The sequence below is a fragment of the Henckelia pumila genome, chromosome 2 (genome assembly GCF_033568475.1).
Source record: "Henckelia pumila isolate YLH828 chromosome 2, ASM3356847v2, whole genome shotgun sequence".
NCBI classification, from domain to species: domain Eukaryota; kingdom Viridiplantae; phylum Streptophyta; class Magnoliopsida; order Lamiales; family Gesneriaceae; genus Henckelia; species Henckelia pumila.
The window spans coordinates 31,348,455-31,365,479 of NC_133121.1; the positions used below are offsets into that span (position 1 = coordinate 31,348,455).

Sequence of the window (17,025 nt, forward strand, 5' to 3'; positions counted from 1 at the left end):
ACTTCGGGCCGTCCGAAGTGTCCAATGCTTGACACTTGTCAAAAATCTCGGCTGGGTAATCCTGCCTACTTGGCATAGGTGAAGTTCGGCCGTCCGATCCTAGTTCGGATCGTCCGAACTTGCCTTAACTCAGAAGTCAACAAGCCATCTTCGGAGCCCCCAAGTTGCTGAGTTCGGATCGTCCGAAGTCCTCTTCGGACCGTCCGAACTGGCTCAAATATTGACAATCCAATTCTTGATTCTGAAGTCCGATTTAATCCTGGAATTGGTTAATTACTAACCCTTAATCATGTTTAACATATCATTATCTTAAAATAGAATCTGGGTTACTACAAAAATGAATTATTGTTTGTTATCACTAAAACTTAGAGATTCAACATAATATCACTAGTAGAAAAATCTCATTTTACTTCAGCATATTTTACTTCGGAAATTACTAAGTACGAAGTAATATGTAATAAATAACTTCGGTAATAACACAAGTGCAATAAAAACACACATTTTACTTCGGTATTTAAAAAAACACGGGCTTCACTTATTTTTTGAAAACATATTACTTCGGCATATATTATTTTGTCGAAGTAAAAAGTGAAAAACTAAAATTAATTTTTAATGTAAGCGGTGAATTAATTCCTTCAGCTTTCTATCTTTCTTCAATTATTGGAGTTAGACTCAAATCCTAAAAAACCCAAAGTACTCCACCGATCTCCTTCTTCCGAACTCCATCGATCACCTTCTTCATCCCTAGCGTCCCGCCGATTCACAACTTCAGCCTTCCACCACCACCATGAGCTGGTCATCGTCTTCCGATTCAAAATCCATATCGATCCCTTTATTCCAAGCTCCATCGATCCCCTTCTTCAGATGTTTGTTCGAAGGGCAATTCCACTACTGAACCATATATTGTGGGGCATAATATCTTGCTGGCTCATTCTGCTGTTGTGAAACTCTAAAAGGAAAAGTATAAGGTAAAATTTCTGACTTTGTTCTGTTTATTTTTTATCGATGAAACTATTTGGTTTGTTTTATTCATGAGTCCTCAAATGTTCCTATTTATCAAATGACATGCTAGTGGAAATGTGTGTTCGTGGTTGCTTCTAAAAGATTTGGTAATTTATGAAGAAATATTGTGTAAGATAAGCTTAAGTTTGTTTGAGTTTGTGAGATCTTGTTGTCTCAAGGCGGACATTTTCCAATGTAGGACACACAAAAAGTTATATTAGATTTAACATCTATAACCTGTGGATGGTCAAAAGAGGATGTAATAGCAACTCAAAGATCTAATGATTTTTATACGGGTTGGTAAAATATAGGGATGGCCTGTCCTTGGACTTGACAAAATTAATTTTTTTTCATTCTATGCACCTCACATAGGATGTTGACGTTTGAGTTGGAAGCGGCGGAAGCTCTAGCGGGGTTGGCTCGCTCCGCCTCCTTTCCTGGCGAGTTTGAACGACGGGGCTGTCAGCAACAGATCGATACCGAAACAGTGCTCGTTTCCTCCGAAGCCTCTTAGGTTAAATATTCCATCTGAAAAGGAGAAATATATATTATTATTTCATTTTTTGTGTTTTGAGATTGAGATGTAGTCATCTTCATGAAAGTCGGAACAATTTTGAAGTACTTGAGTAATTTCGTACTTTATGTTCATCTTCTAGTCGGAACATTTTAGCTAAATTAATAATCTGTAGTTTTGTGTTCAGTAACATCAATATTCTTGAAGCAGTAGTCTTGCCAACGAATATAAATATTGTTGGGGTTTGAATTTATCAATTACTAGCTAGTTCATTAATTTGAGCCATGTATTTATTTTTATTTATCAGCATCAGGCGTTCGGTGGCCAAAAGTTTCCAGGAAAAACTCCTACCATGGTTGTTACAGGCCTTACAATCACTTTGAATGAGGTAAGTGGACTTATGTCTATATATTTAAAAATATGTATGTGTTAAAATTCTTCAAAAACTCTCCATGAAATTGAGCCACTCAGTGCTGCCAAACACGTGCTAAATTAGTCTTATTTTGGAAAGCAACAAGGCCATATTCTAAGGGGTTATATAACTCAAATTCATACTTGACTTCGAGTTATAAGTACCCAAAGTTATGTCCAAGCTTTGACCAAGTTTGGTTCACACATTTGAATAAGGTAAGTGGACTTATGTGTATATATTAAAAAATATGTATGTGTTAAAATTCGATCGATTCATTACATGTTTTGTTATGCATGGTTTGTTTCCTTGTGCTTGTACTTTATTTGTTCCAATTTGTTACGCTTATTTTCTCATGCTTCGAATTTGAAAAGGTACATACTGTTAGAATTCAAGACGTTAGAAGTGAGAGAAATTCCTAAAATCTTATAACTTTTGTTCCGGCCCTTAGAAAGGGTATAAAACCATAATATGACATCACCCTTTAGATGATTATAGCATATTGGAGAATGATATGTTATTAAGGTCTTAAATTCAAGACCATTAGAGTTATTAAGGTCTCACCTTTACCATTAGGACAAAATATCTTAACAGTTTTGAGGAGAGTTTGTCTTAATTTATTAGGGATTACAATAGAATATTTTAGATTTCGTGGTAATTTCGTACAGCAAGAAATGAAAGGTTACTTTAGTGCCATTCAAGTCTATATCAAATACGTGAAAACATTTATATATGTATTATTTATCAAAGACAATAATGAATCTAATTTTTTTGTGCAGTGGATAACACATTTGGTTGATTATTCATCTTATTGTCTATTGTAAATTATTCGAAAGATTAGTAGCGTGCACTATTTTTTTATGTAAATATATTACTTTATCATCATTAATTATATTATCCATTCATGCTCATCTCGTTTATGAACCAAACGGTACCTTAATATATATATCGTCAAAGAACTTCATGTAAATATATTACTTTATCATCATTAATTATATTATTAATTCATTACTTTTTTAAATAAGACCTAGCAGCGAAGAAATACAACTACTTGAAAGATAAAAATGAGTTTATGAAAGCACAGGTAATTCGGGGATGTAAGATGAATAGCTATCTTTTCATTGGAATTTCAGTCCCACCCCACGGTTCTTTTTCATTTGCACATGGCTAAAAGAAAGCCTTCCGAAGCAGGGCATGTACACGACAAGCCATAGTCTAAGCGTACTGAAATATCTTTTTTTGTTTTCTTGTTCTTGTATTCGTTTTTCCTTCTTGCAAGAAAATACATCTATAAAGATATATTATGAAAATTCTTATTTGATTATGCAATTGTGGTTTTTTTTTTACTTTGACCATTTCTGTTTTGTCTTTAGGTTCTTGCTTATGTTCACAAGTGCACAACCTTGTACTTCCTGAAGGTTTGGTTGATCATGATACCTTGACACTTGATCAGGTATAAATATATATATGTTTACACATGTGTGCGCTTATGTGTGTGTGCGTATTTACGCACACACATGCTTGCATATATGGGGGGTGTATGAATGCGCTGGTGGAGATACTAGGAATCCTTTCTTTTCTTCATCTTGCTGATGAATACTTTTTTATCTCATATTTTTGTCAACTTGGTTTTTTTTAAGCTCAAGGAACAGTGATGATTTTGTTCTCCAAGAAATATGAATGTATTTTAATAATATGATTAATTTATAGGATAATGAACATCAAGTGGAGTTTTACGCTTACAGAGTTTTGCTCATCCTGTTTTTTGTTTCAGGTAGATGTTTCCGCTGATGTGTTTGAAGCTAAATTTCAGGGTTTGAGCTTGGATTGTGATTGATTATATTTATTGTTTCATTCATTTTATTCGGGTAGAGATTAAGAAGAAATGATTGGATTCTGTTGACCCAATTTGATATTTTCTATTTGATTAAAGCAGAAACAGATTTTGGGATCTGGACACGAAATCAGTACAAAAACAGGATCGATGCAACCGTGGATTCGACAAGGAGATTTGCGAGTTTGTGTGTTTGATCGAGAACAGTGAGGAGGCTTATATACACAGCTTCTGTAAAGGCTGCTTCACCGTTGAAGGAAGATGAGGGTGCTTATAAGGAGTATATAGATGGAACTTGTTGGACCCCTGCTCATTTCACTGTCCCTTACACAAGTGAATATATTGAGGTAATTGACTCATTTATTTAATGGTAATAACCGATGTAATATCTCGATTAAAAACAATATTTTGTATAAGGAGTATATGGATTTGAGAATGTCGCTACATAGTTTTTGCTTCGTTGAGTGTGTTATGCCTTTCTCAAATCTCATGTCTGATCGTTCATTTTTGCTTTGTTTATTAATATGTGGCATTCCTTTGTTTGTGTATGGTGTTTTAGTCTCAACATGCCTAGTTCTACCTCGGCGGATATTGTTTGTATATAATGTTTCTAAATATACCTATGTAAGTAGTTGATTCTCTAAATAATTTTCTTCATTTGGTATGAATTCGGTGGATTGTTTTCTTGAATGGAAAAAGTTTGTACTTTTGTGTTTTTGTAATTGGGATTTTACTATTTGAAGATTTTTTGAGTCTTTTCTGTTTGAAACTCTGCCTTGTTTTTGTTTCTTTGTTTATTGCAAGATAGGGTGAGATTGTCTCTTTATTGCAAATGTGATTCTTCTCCTATTGCATTAGAATAAGCTAAATGATTCTAATTGTTTATATTTTGAACTTATTAAAGTAAAAAGAACTTTATGAACCTTGGGACCTGGTATTATTTTTATTTATTTGCCTTTTTCTGTTTATATGTACTGAATTGAATCAATCATCTATGTATGTTTTTTTTGTTATCTTTTGAAAGAGCCCTTTCGAGCATCAAACCTACTATATAGTTCACCCTTTGTGTTTATTTCTTGATTTTCGGTTTATGCAAGCATGCAGATGAGGGCTTTTGCTGGTGGAATTGGATCGTCCTTTTTCTCTCTTTTTTCTTAATCTCCAGTATTCTACAAGCATGTGGACTAGTTTCAATTCAAGGGCTTTGTTTGACTCCTTTCTTTTCTTGCTTACTAAAACTATTTAAATGGTGTCTATATATTTGATTCTTTTTTACTTTTCGTAAGTGTGTGTATGAAATAGGTTGTTGAATCTTCTCTAAGCACCTGATATGTGTCAGCATGCATACCAAATAGGTTGCTGAATATTCTTTGTTTTGGATTTCATTTTGCAACTAGCTGCCTTGTTGGTTTACCGTGCAACTAGCTGCCTTGTTGGTTTACCGTGACATTCCTCTCTTTGTTGGAATTTCAGTTTGCAGGATGCGTCAAGAATAAGTGTTACAGTCAAGAACAATTTGATGAAGTTAGAAGTGAATGAAGTGAATTTGTCTACTCGTATGTAGGTGCTTAAATATGTCATTCACGTTTGGATAATACTTTCTTTTGAGGAAATACGTGTGGATGTGTACGCGTTTAGTTTTGAGGAGATACGTGTGGATATGTGCATATAATCGTTATTTTGGTGGATAAACTTGTTGATCTATGTATTTTTATCGTTTTGGGATGAATTTATATTAACATTATTGGTGTATTTGTAAGTTTCAAAAATATATTTATGGCATTATTATAAAAAACTGTGTTTTATTGAGTGCAGCAATTTTAGTATCAACGAAGTAAATCGAAGAATTTACTTCATCATTTTACTACGTTTATTAACGCAATTAACGAGATAAAAACATTCTATTACTTCGGTAATTTCACTAATAGACGAAGTAGAAAGACGCATTTTACTACACTAATATAGGAAATTAACGAAGTAAAAGATATTATTTTGCTTCGTCTATTAATGAAAATACCGGAGTAACAACTATTCTATGACTTCAGTAATTTCATTAATAGAAGAAGTAGAAGACTTTATTTCACTTCGTCTACGAACCGAAGTCAAAGCATAGTTGTTACTTCATCAACTTCATTAATTGACGAAGTAATAGAATATGTTTTACTAAGCAACTTATGAAATTAGTGAAGTAAAAGATATTTTTTTACTTCGGTATCGGTCCGATTATGAACCGGTTCTGCCTCAATGCATCGACCAAAGACTTTGCTAATTTAAGGGATACGACTTCGGTGGTTACGCGAAGTAAAATAGTACCTATTACTTCACGTGACACTACTTCGGTATTTATAATCCTACGAATTCGGTTATTTACCGAAGTCTTAAGCGATTTTTCTACTAGTATGTAATGTAAATAGTAGTGTACATAATTAAGAGTTGATCTATTGTTTCATTGTTAACAATGCAAAATAATCGAAATCCAAATATTGATATATTTCCATTCAAATGCAACCTAAAAGTATCTAACAACTAACATATTAATTAATTAATTAATCATCATTGTTTTATTCAACATTTGGTTCGAGTTTTCTATTGAAGCTAATATTATATTACCCTATATCATTCATCATTACATCCTACAAATAGCAGATATGAAGTTCATTTACCCTTTGTCACTCAAAACTCAAGAATGAAACACAGAGCTGCAATTGATGTCTTGCAAAACTTAACTGGTGTTTCTTTAATCTCAAGCTTATTAACAATAATTCAAAACAAGTAATATTTATGAACCATGCATCCATATTCACTGCAAGATCTATTACTTGTTCATCGATGACATAGCAACGCTACTATAAATTAAAATTAAGTGAGGTAATGTACTAATTAAGAGTGGACTTTTACCAATTCAAAAATATCCTCAACTTTATTCACAGAATTTCCTACTCTGACACGCATCTATATATATATATATACACATGGTTCGGGCTTCAAAGAGTAATGAGTGTATCAGTTTCTAGAAAAGAAAATGCTCCTCTCGATTTTATACATTTCACTACTTGTTTTATCTGGCTCCTTGTGCGATGCACAAACCGGAGTCGATAACAGAACAATATTTCAAGTTGGTGTCATTCTTGATTTTGATTCCTTGGTTGGGCGTATAGGCCTAACCAGCATAGCTCTGGCGATGACCGATTTTTATGCAACGAACCCGAATTACACTACAAGGCTTGTTCTTCATCTAAGGGACTCAAAGGGACAAGTTATCGATGCTGCAGCTAATGGTATATATACATGCACTCTTCTATATATTCTTCCAGAAGATAAGTGTTCTATATAGTTTTTTGACAGGGAGTGTTCTATATAGTTTAATTACACTAGTATGGTGTATATACTTAAAACTGTAATATAAAATTTAATTTTATGTATATTAAATTTTTTATAAGTATATTTATGATGATATAAAATATTCAAATATTATATTTTATTTTATTTTATTGTGTTTTATTTTATTTTAATGAATAAAACAATCCATTTACTTAATGTCTGATTTTCAAAAATAGGAATAATACCTTTCCCTGAAAAAAAATATAATATTTTGACCAAATGAATTCTGGGATAGGAAATTAGAAAAGGTAGAGTATTGGGTTTTTTTAATTTATATAAAATCCTTTATAATTAGCTTTGCTAGTTATTCTTAATCCAACCTAATCTTATTTAATTTTTTAGCTATCTTGGCCTTTGGTATTGTTTTTTGTTTCTTGAAAATTGTCCTTTTGTATTGTTAAGAGGTGTAGTTTTCAGATTGGTTGTCTTAAATTATTAAATTAAGAAGTGTAAATATTTTTGTTCAAATATGACCAAGTCAACCAAACCCAAATACTATTATGCCAAATTTTATAATTTATCGAACAATATAATTCAAGTGATACAAATTCTATGAGATTATCTCATGAGTAAATTTTGTGAGATGGATCTATTACTCAACTTGTCCAAGAAAAATATTATATTTTATGTTAAAATTATTAATTTTTATTATATATATGGGTCGGACCTGTCTCACAGACAAAAACACATGAGACCGTCTTACAAGAAACATACTCTTCAAATAAATTAGAAGAGTGTAATTACTTACACTCCAATGAATCTCAAACTCTAATTTGTATATTAATAATTAACATTCGTACCCTTTTAACCTTTAGTTGATCCGTTTAATTTTTTCCAAGTTCTTCATTAATAGCTTCAATTCTTAAAACATTTAATCTAAAATGTTAGTTTCTTTAAAAGAAAAATTAGTTACTCAAAAAATTAAATCACTAAATATAAAACATGTATAAAAAACAAATTTAAAAACTAATCATTACTTTTACTTTTCGAAATAAATGATATTTAGTTCTTATGTTTTTAATATTCTTATTCCATGTATTCTTAAACTAATCTGTTTGATTATTAACGTCTCTCAAAAAATTAATATTATACTTATCAAATATAATCCAATATTTAGTTATATTCTTTGGGTAATACTTTTTTGAATTATTGTAATAAAATAATTCATAATAAATATTATGCAATATGTGAATTTTCTAATTTTTTGAGCTTTTTTACTACTTCTCTCAACAAGAAAAATGATTGAATTCATCCTATAGGTTGGCAGTTTTTTTCCCTTATGGTCCCAATGTAGTTATTAAATTTGGCCTTAATTAGTCCAATAAATTAGTCTTTTTTTAGCATATAGTTATTTTTCATCGGTATACTGATATGATATCAAAAATTGATGATCAGACTAGTATATAAAGAATATTACTGACGTATGTGATGCTATGTCAAAACTCCGAAAAAAGGAGCAAAAATTGAAAATAAAAACCAACTCATTAGACTAAAACTAAACTTTGACTATTTACATTATTGAAAACAAAAGCATATTACTCTATCAACTCATAGGAAGAAATTTGAAATTTTCCGAGGAAAAAAAACGAATGGACCTCTTTTTAGAATCACAAAATTATTTTTGAAAATTTGGGGTCAATAAACTCGCAGTCTGTTTTGTTTTTAAAAATACTTTTCCCATGTGCACAGTTTTTAAAAAAGTCCAGCTGTATGTGTGTGTGTGTTTTTTTAGGGGAGGTTTTCAAAATAAAATACACGACGAGTCCATCAAACCATAATTTTCTTTCTTAACAAATCATATTCATAGGTTATGAGGAAACCTATGAGGAAAGCAACCAGAATAGTCCTCTAAGTTACGTTTATCTATTTTAGGTCTTGGTAAGGTATATTGTTTTTTTTATAAAAATGGGTCATATTTGATATATATTTCTATGAAGGATAGATGTTTGTAAGAGATAATGGTAGTTTATTTAAATTCGTGTAGAGTTTGTGTTGCCTACGGTATTGGTAACAGTAGAGATAACATGCAGCGAAAATAATAAAACACGAATAATTAAATAAAACAAATAAAATCAGAGATAATTATGCACAAGTAAATACTTGTGCGGGTGTCTTTGGCCAAATAATCACTAAAAATGTAAATCAGATTTACAAACCAATACTTGTAACGTCACAAACTTTATTGGAGCGTTACTCAACATACATACTTTAAAATTTGAAGAAATTAAGAACTTTGTGGAAGCATCAGCTTCTTTATTAAATAAGTGTATTAAAAGGGCACAAAATAATGAAAAATAACATTCAAAAGACTTTGCCGAAAATAGCCATCAAAATAAATAATCAAACTTGTGTTTTTCCATCAAAACATAATATTGTTTAAACAACTATCATTCATAAAACTTGCACTCACGCATTGCCTGCTGGACCGACCCTCGGCTCCTCTTCATGTCCACCAACATAGTCATCGATGAAGGTATCGATATCTTCGTCACCTGCACCATTCAAGTATAGAGAGTTTAAAGACTCAGCAAGAATAATGCATAAAAAAGATTTTCTAAAACTTTAAATGAGAAAAGCATTACATACATGCAAAACTTAACATACATACATCTTGATGTAACCGTAACATAAAACCTTTAGGGGTGATGAAGTATGTGTATTGTGGTAACCATCATAATGAGTCATTCATAGGTTCTTGTTGTACAATAAGCATATGGCACAATGCCCGTAAACTTTCATTCTTTGGATAGCCGCTACGGAGTTCATCCCGAAGTGCATATACCCCGTATAACCATCCCTTGAGCCATGTTTGGATAGCCGCTCTGAAGCTCATCCCGAAGTGCATACCCCGTAAAAGTTTAACAACTCGAACAGGTTAAAATCCATACAAACGACTATAATCTCAAAAGTATGCAAACTAATGAAAAATAGTAAACATGTGCGAAAAATAGCTCAACACATAAAATATCACATCATAAACTAAATCAACTGAAACATGAGCTGGCGAAGGTCACGGGTGTGCTAGCTCGCAACGGATGCACAGAGGTCTTCACCACCAATCCGGACCACAACCTCCTGAATAACATAAAACTCACTTGTACACCATTTAGATCTAGTGAGCCTAAAGGCCGGACAATATAAACAAAATGAGACCCACTGTTTTTGACCAATCATAGGGTTACACAACATGAACAAAACCGCTAAAACCATTCTAATCGTGGAAACAAAAAACCTCACCACCATATAAAAAAAGTAGTAATTTTTTTTATTGATGTTAGCTCATGGGACGACCGACGTATTGTCTTGCATGGATATTGCAGCTCTCAGTTTATTGAAGGATGTCAAAGTTGACGCAATAATCGGTCCCCAAAAATCTTCACAAGCAAGCTTTGTGATGGGTCTTGGAGATAGAGCAAATGTTCCAATCATTTCCTTCTCAGCTACAAGTCCTTCTCTCCATCCCAGATCTCAGTATTTTGTTCAAACAGGACTGAGTGATGCGGCTCAAGTAGGTGCTATTTCTGCCGTCGTTGGATATTTCAACTGGCATCAAGTTGTTCTCATATACGAAGATTCTGATTATGGTAATGGGATAGTTTCCTATTTGGCTAACGCCTTTCAAGATGTTAATGCTCGAGTTTCATACAGAAGCGTCATCTCTCTCACAGCGACTGCTGATTTTCTACTGCAAGAGCTATACAAGATGAAGACTATGCAAACCAGGGTATTTGTGGTGCACCTTTCAAGTTCTCTCGCTTCCAAGCTATTCGTAAAAGCAAAAGAAGCAGGAATGATGAGTGAAGGCTATGCATGGATCGTAACAAGTGGGCTAATGGACTTATTTTACTCGCTGGATTCACATGTTGTGGATTCTATGCAAGGCGTTCTTGGAGTTAAGCCTTTGATTCCAAGATCTAGAAAACTCGATTCTTTGGCTAAAAGGTGGAAACGAAAGTTCCTTACAGATAATCCCAACTCTTTACAAGCTGAGTTGAGCTTTTATGGTCTTTGGACATATGATACTTTGTGGGCATTGGCTATGGCTTCTGAAAGAGTTGGAGTTAGGGTGCCAGCTTCTTTGCAGATCAATATTACCAGTGATATTAACTCAACAAACCTATTCACCACTCAAGTATCACAAACAGGTCCCAAAATTCTCGAAGCTATGTCGATGGTTACATTTCAAGGCTTTGGTGGGAAGTTCCATCTCGTTCAAGGACAACTGGGGCCATCAGATTTTCAGATACTGAATGTTGTTGGAAAGGGAGAGAGAGAGGTAGGAATATGGACAGCTTCTGAAGGAATATCGAGTGGAAAAAACATGAAGAATACTAGCTCTTCAGACAAAACACTGGGAAGCATTATATTTCCCGGAGATTCTACGGTTACGCCACGGGGATGGGAGGTTCCAGTCGGCGCTAAGAAGCTCAGAGTTGGAGTGCCAGTAGGATCTGGTTTCAAAGAATTTGTCCAAGTGAAAAGAGACCCTGAAACTAATACTTTGAAAGTTAGTGGATGCTACATACAAATATTTCAGGATGTCATGAAAGCATTGCCATACGCCGTGCCATTCGAATTTATTCCATTTGAAAATTCTAATTCTAATGGATCAAATGCAACAAACTATGATGAACTCACGCGTCAAGTTTTCCTGGGGGTACACAAATCGACAAAACTAAGATTCATTAGCTAGATTTACTTGATTTTATTATAAGTATTCCTGATCATATCTCTTATTTCCAGAATATTGATGCCGCAGTGGGTGACATCACGATCACATCCAATCGATCAAGGTATGTGGACTTCACTCTTCCATTTACAGCCGGAGGAGTGACCATTACAAGGAAACGTGAGGAATCCGATAACAAATGGATATTCTTGGAGACCCTTAGTACGCAACTCTGGCTAACTTCAATAGCGCTATTCATTTTAACGGGTGTGGCCCTCTGGATTCTTGAACACAAGTTTAACGATGCTTACAGAGGCCCCCCTAGCCAACATGCTGGCATGATATTCTATTTTCCTTTCATGTCATTAGTATTCGCGCACAGGGAAAAAATCGTGAGCAATTTAGCTCGATTGGTTGTGGTGGTTTGGATGTTTGTGGTGCTCGTACTGAATTCCACCTTCACGGCGAGCCTTTCGGCTAGATTAACAGTGCAAGGACTTTCACCAGATGGTGCTGATGTGAAAGAACTAATTCGAACAAAAGCCCACGTTGGATGTCGTAGTGGCTCTTTCATTTACAATTTCTTGCAGGAGTTGGGATTCGACAAGACTAGAATCAGGACTTGCGAGACCGCAGATCTTTGTGAAGAAGCCTTGGCTAAAGGAAGTAAAAATGATGGCGTAGCGGCCTTTTTCTCTGTACGACCGTACACCAACCTTTTCATAAAAAGATATGGTGATAAGTACACAGCCTCTGGCGAACTCTATCCCACCGACGGATTTGCTTATGCTTTCCCAAAAGGCTCACTGTTAGTTGCTGATGTCTCTCGGAGAGTCATTGAGCTGATGGAAAACGGCCGGATATCCGAAATCGAGAGAAACTGTAATATAAATAGCTTGGCATCTAATGATGGTGTTCTAGACGGCAGGGTTGGCCCGACCCAGATCAAGTTAGCAAGTTTCAAAGTACTTTTTGCTATAACAGGGGGAATCACGATCACTTGTCTTGCCGTTTTCGTTAGCAGATATTTTTACAAGAACAGAGATTTTGTTAGGAGGATTTGGAGCTCTAGCGATACAATCTGGGCCAAAGTGGCTGCAGTTAGCAAGCATTTTGATGAAAGAGACCCGAAATCGTTTAGAGACACAGCAGACGGGGGAGATGTCTCGCCGAGTATCCGTCCTTCGAGCACAGTAGTCCCAGTTTCATCAGATTATTAAAAGGATAAAATGCAGCCACCAGCTGGTTCTGAATCCAGAAGAGAGTGCTCGTAGGATTTCATGCTATTTTGTATAATAATCATTAATGTTTTGCATTATAAAGTGCATCACCGCTTGCAGTTCCTGTCCGATTGAAGTTAATTTTGGAGAAAGGAAATCATAGCTTTTACTTCTTAATGCGTCCTGGTTTCATTCTCGTTTGTAATCATCAATTGCGGTATACCATTGTACTACACCACAAACAAAAATATTACACTACAAATACAAACAATTACACCCGAAATAGAGATAACAATTTAACACGACTTATTGATATACTCCCATGATACAAACCTATTTAACAGTAACAGCAAATCCCATTTCATATCCTAGTAGAAAGATCATTGAAATCTTCCCAACAAGTGTTCTAATCTAAAAGCACTAACCAAAAAAGTGAAAACCAAGAAGCATTAGCCTTGTCTTCTTCCAGCATCAACAATCTTTTATTATGAATTACTACCACATAAAGAAGTCTTACCCCTCGAAAAAATCCCATCAACCAAGTAAACAAAAACTTCAAAGATCAAGGAAAACAAACTCTTCAATTGCAGGTACATCACCAATCTTCTTAAGAGTATCCTTATCGGGTTCTTCGTCAACCCCAATTGCCATAATGGCTTTTGTCCTCTTAACAGTCCTTCCCACACTCATAAAGCTAACGTTCACATTATTCTCTCCAAGAATGTTCCCCACTCTTCCAATCATTCCTGGTTGATCCACTTGACGGCATAGTATGAGATTTCCCTCCAGGCTCACATCCACACTAAACGATCCCACTTGGGTCAAATGAGGTTTCCCATATTTCACTTTACCCTCCGTGATAATGTTTCCGCTGTCCGACAAAGCACTAGCAAATTTTGAGTCAACGTTACTTATTTGTACCTGAATCGACTCCACAGGGTTCTCAGGGGAAGAGTCAACAGTAACTCTTTCCTCACTAATTCGAAGGCCTTTTTGTTTGGCTATGAAGTCTGCATTGACAAGGTTAATATGGGCATCAGATATTGGCTCGATGATGCCTTTTGTAATCATGGCTCGGAGTAGTCTGGTGTCCAAGTTGTCTGGATCACGAGCTGAACAGTAAACCACCTTCACAGATTTAATTCCACTCCCTCCAGCAACCAACTGAACGGCTAGTCTACCAAGCTTCTCAGCAAGAGTAACGTATGGAGCCAATTCAGACAAAACCTAAATATGGAAATGGAAACATAAATCGTTATTGGTGTAGGATGCCAAAGGAAAGACGAAGAAATAAAGGAAAGAAAAAAAAAATTTACCTCAGGAGGAACCATGGGAGCATTGACTGCAGTTGCCGAAAGTTCACCCTTCAGTGCACCAACCACTGCCTCCGCTATTTCAACAGCAACTCCTTCCTAAAAGCTCTCGATAATATGAGAGCATGTTAGCATGCCAAAAAATTTAAGAAAGAAAAAACATCTTGCATACATAAAGCTATTTCAAAATACAAATTCATACCTGGGCTTCCTTCGTGCTCGCTCCAAGATGAGGAGTAACTGTGACATTCTCATGTTGCACTAATTTGCTATCTTGCGGTGGAGGCTCAACAACGAACACATCAAGGGCTGCCTGTAAATATCAGGATGAAGAAACAACTGGGTTTCAAATTGCAATAGTGATATCAGGACTACATTACAATGAAACTGGTATATACAAGTATTAAGCCGAAAGTTGCTTAAAGGAAGAACCAACTGTCATCTCATTTGCTAGAAACAAATCAATGATGAGACTACAGACTACTAATATCCCTAGAACATAATAAATGACGTATGCAGCACATAACATCTTCAAGAGATCCAGAAAAGTGAATTACTTGGGCAACAATTCCACTATCGAGGGCCCTCACTAAAGCATCTTCGTCTATAACACCACCCCTGGCAACATTGATGATGCGCACTCCCTTCTTCATCTTTACAAATGTATCATCGTTGAATATCTTGTTAGTAGTTGGAGTGAGAGGCATATGGAGAGAAACGAAGTCCGCAGTGGAAATGGCTTGATCGAAGGAGACCAAGTCAACTCCAATCGCTCGTGCTCTATCAGCTGGAGCATACGGGTCATGTGCAATGACATGCATGCCAAGGCCCTTAGCACGTCTAGCAACTTCAGACCCAACTTTTCCAAATCCCATGACCGCCAATGTCTTCCCAACCAGAGAAACACCTACATATTTGTTCCGTTGCCATTTCCCTGGATAAAAAAACGTAAGAAACAATTAATCATGTGAACCGAGTCCCATTACTCCAGATCACAGAACAGGTATTAAGAGATAAGTACTCCTGAATTCAAAGCAATATATCTGATTTTAGATCGATTTATGGTTCGATCTAGTATACTGCATTTTGATTAAGAATCAGCAATCAGATTCGTATTACAAAGCAATCATGTCAGGATCCCGGCTTTGACCATCAGGGATCAATCAAAAAGGGAAAGAAATGACGATCGCGAATCTTAAGCATATATCAGTTTACTTTTAATGATACTTGATTCATTTACAGTAGTACCAAAAATCTCAATTTACTACAAATAAGCATGACAACAGAAACCTGCTATGTTTGATTATGCATTGTCCCAAATCTTAGATCTAGAATAAATCGTTAACCGAAAACATGTAGTTGACACCATACCAGCTTTCATGGACGCATCAGACTGCGCAATATTGCGTGCCATGCCAGCAAGCAAAGCAATCCCATGCTCCGCGGCAGCAATCGTATTCGCGGTGGGCGCATTCACAACCAAACAGCCAAACTCAGTAGCCGCCTGCAGATCCACATTATCGATCCCAACCCCAGCTCGTCCCACGACCTTGAGCCTCCCTTTGGCGGCTTCAAACACCTGGCGTGTCACCTTCGTCCCACTCCTTACGATCAGCGCATCACACGAAGAAATTTTGGCGCACAGATCTTCGGGCGACAAATTATAGCTGCATTCGACATTCCCAAAAGTTCGGAGCAAGTCGAGCCCCGCTTCTCCGAGCTTCTCGGAAACCAAGATCGTGGGCTTCTGGGATTTGATGAGCGGATCCGAATCTCGCACATTGGATACTAATTCAGAGGCATGAGCAGTTTTGAGGACGCAGAAAATGGCGGAATTTCTTGAAATGGGATTCCTGATGAAATGGGAGGAGAGGGAGAGTTTCTGGAGAGAAACGGATGAATCAGAGAAGGAAAGGGAAGAAGAGGAAGTATTTGGGAGATTATTGTGAGGAAGAAATGTGGTGTTGTTGGTGAGATTGGTGGCAGAGGAAACGGAGTTGGTAGCCATTGAATGAATTATTTGATTCAGCTTTCGCGTCTGTGAGGAAGAAGGAAGAAATGTGGGCAAATTTGAAGAAAAAGCAGCAGATATTTATTCAGGAAACTCCAAGAAATTACAGTTGTGACCCTCGCTGACGTCTTGTGTCCAGTTAACCAGGGGTTGGTGGAAGAAAAAGAATGAATGGAAGAGTCATTTGCACCAGGTTATCGAATTCAAAATTGGTCCATTTGTTACTTTTTTTATTTTTATTAATTATTAGTTCGGTAAATAAATCCATCTGCCAAACTTTACATTAGAAATCAGTTCCCAGGGAATTTATTTTGAAAATTAATACCAGATAACAACTCATATTTATTTTGAACTCCCTCCATGAGTTATTTTAGGGTAACTTATATTAAAATCTCTCTGTCAAATCAAAATTTTTGATTCATTCTCTGTATGAATAAAATCGATATTTAGTCCCTGACAATCAAGTTTGTTTGGTTCTAGCTCCCCTTCAAACCAAACGTACTTAAATACCCTTATTTATCACATGACAAGCATATGTTTCTCTCTACTCTATTATAAAACTAAATTTTTTTACTTTAAATAATAAGCTTGAAATAAAATTTTTCTAATGAAAATCTTCTCAATTAAGTTTCTTGTTTTTACTCATAACTTAAAATTTTCAACCTGACTTAT

The 17,025-nt window shown here is 35.4% G+C and overlaps 2 protein-coding genes and 1 long non-coding RNA gene across 3 annotated transcripts; 2 read left to right on the forward strand and 1 right to left on the reverse strand.

The window, feature by feature from the left end:
* The first annotated feature begins 3,349 nt into the window (after positions 1–3,349).
* On the forward strand, positions 3,350–5,295 carry LOC140879566 (uncharacterized). Its single transcript, XR_012149457.1, has 3 exons — positions 3,350–3,378; positions 3,862–4,106; positions 5,233–5,295. It is a non-coding gene; the product is annotated as an uncharacterized lncRNA (long non-coding RNA).
* A 1,486-nt stretch (positions 5,296–6,781) lies between these two features.
* Positions 6,782–13,029, forward strand: LOC140877463 (glutamate receptor 2.8-like). Its single transcript, XM_073280998.1, has 4 exons — positions 6,782–7,037; positions 10,461–11,797; positions 11,884–12,031; positions 12,179–13,029. Exons 1-4 carry the CDS (start codon positions 6,782–6,784, stop codon positions 13,027–13,029), a joined length of 2,592 nt encoding a protein of 863 aa, XP_073137099.1.
* Positions 13,030–13,300: 271 nt separating this feature from the next.
* On the reverse strand, positions 13,301–16,419 carry LOC140880602 (D-3-phosphoglycerate dehydrogenase 1, chloroplastic-like). The gene is made up of 5 exons (XM_073285183.1): positions 15,714–16,419; positions 14,900–15,276; positions 14,545–14,655; positions 14,346–14,441; positions 13,301–14,256 (listed from the first exon to the last, which is right to left on the reverse strand). The coding sequence occupies exons 1-5, from the start codon at positions 16,348–16,350 to the stop codon at positions 13,585–13,587; spliced, it is 1,893 nt and encodes a 630-aa protein (XP_073141284.1). The 5' UTR covers positions 16,351–16,419; the 3' UTR covers positions 13,301–13,584.
* Between the last annotated feature and the right edge of the window lie 606 nt (positions 16,420–17,025).

What these genes read in the sequence shown, in the direction of transcription:
- LOC140880602 (XM_073285183.1), bottom strand. Translation starts at nt 16,350, where the DNA reads ATGGCTACCAACTCCGTTTCCTCTGCCACCAATCTCACCAACAACACC. An exon ending in CGAGCACGAAGGAAGCCCAG is followed by an intron (nt 14,442 to 14,544) that starts GTATGAATTTGT and finishes GAGAGCTTTTAG; the next exon opens with GAAGGAGTTGCTGTTGAAAT. An exon ending in CTCCCATGGTTCCTCCTGAG is followed by an intron (nt 14,257 to 14,345) that starts GTAAATTTTTTT and finishes TTCCATATTTAG; the next exon opens with GTTTTGTCTGAATTGGCTCC.
- LOC140877463 (XM_073280998.1), top strand. Translation starts at nt 6,782, where the DNA reads ATGCTCCTCTCGATTTTATACATTTCACTACTTGTTTTATCTGGCTCC. An exon ending in CGCGTCAAGTTTTCCTGGGG is followed by an intron (nt 11,798 to 11,883) that starts GTACACAAATCG and finishes TCTTATTTCCAG; the next exon opens with AATATTGATGCCGCAGTGGG. An exon ending in GATATTCTTGGAGACCCTTA is followed by an intron (nt 12,032 to 12,178) that starts GTACGCAACTCT and finishes TCATGTCATTAG; the next exon opens with TATTCGCGCACAGGGAAAAA.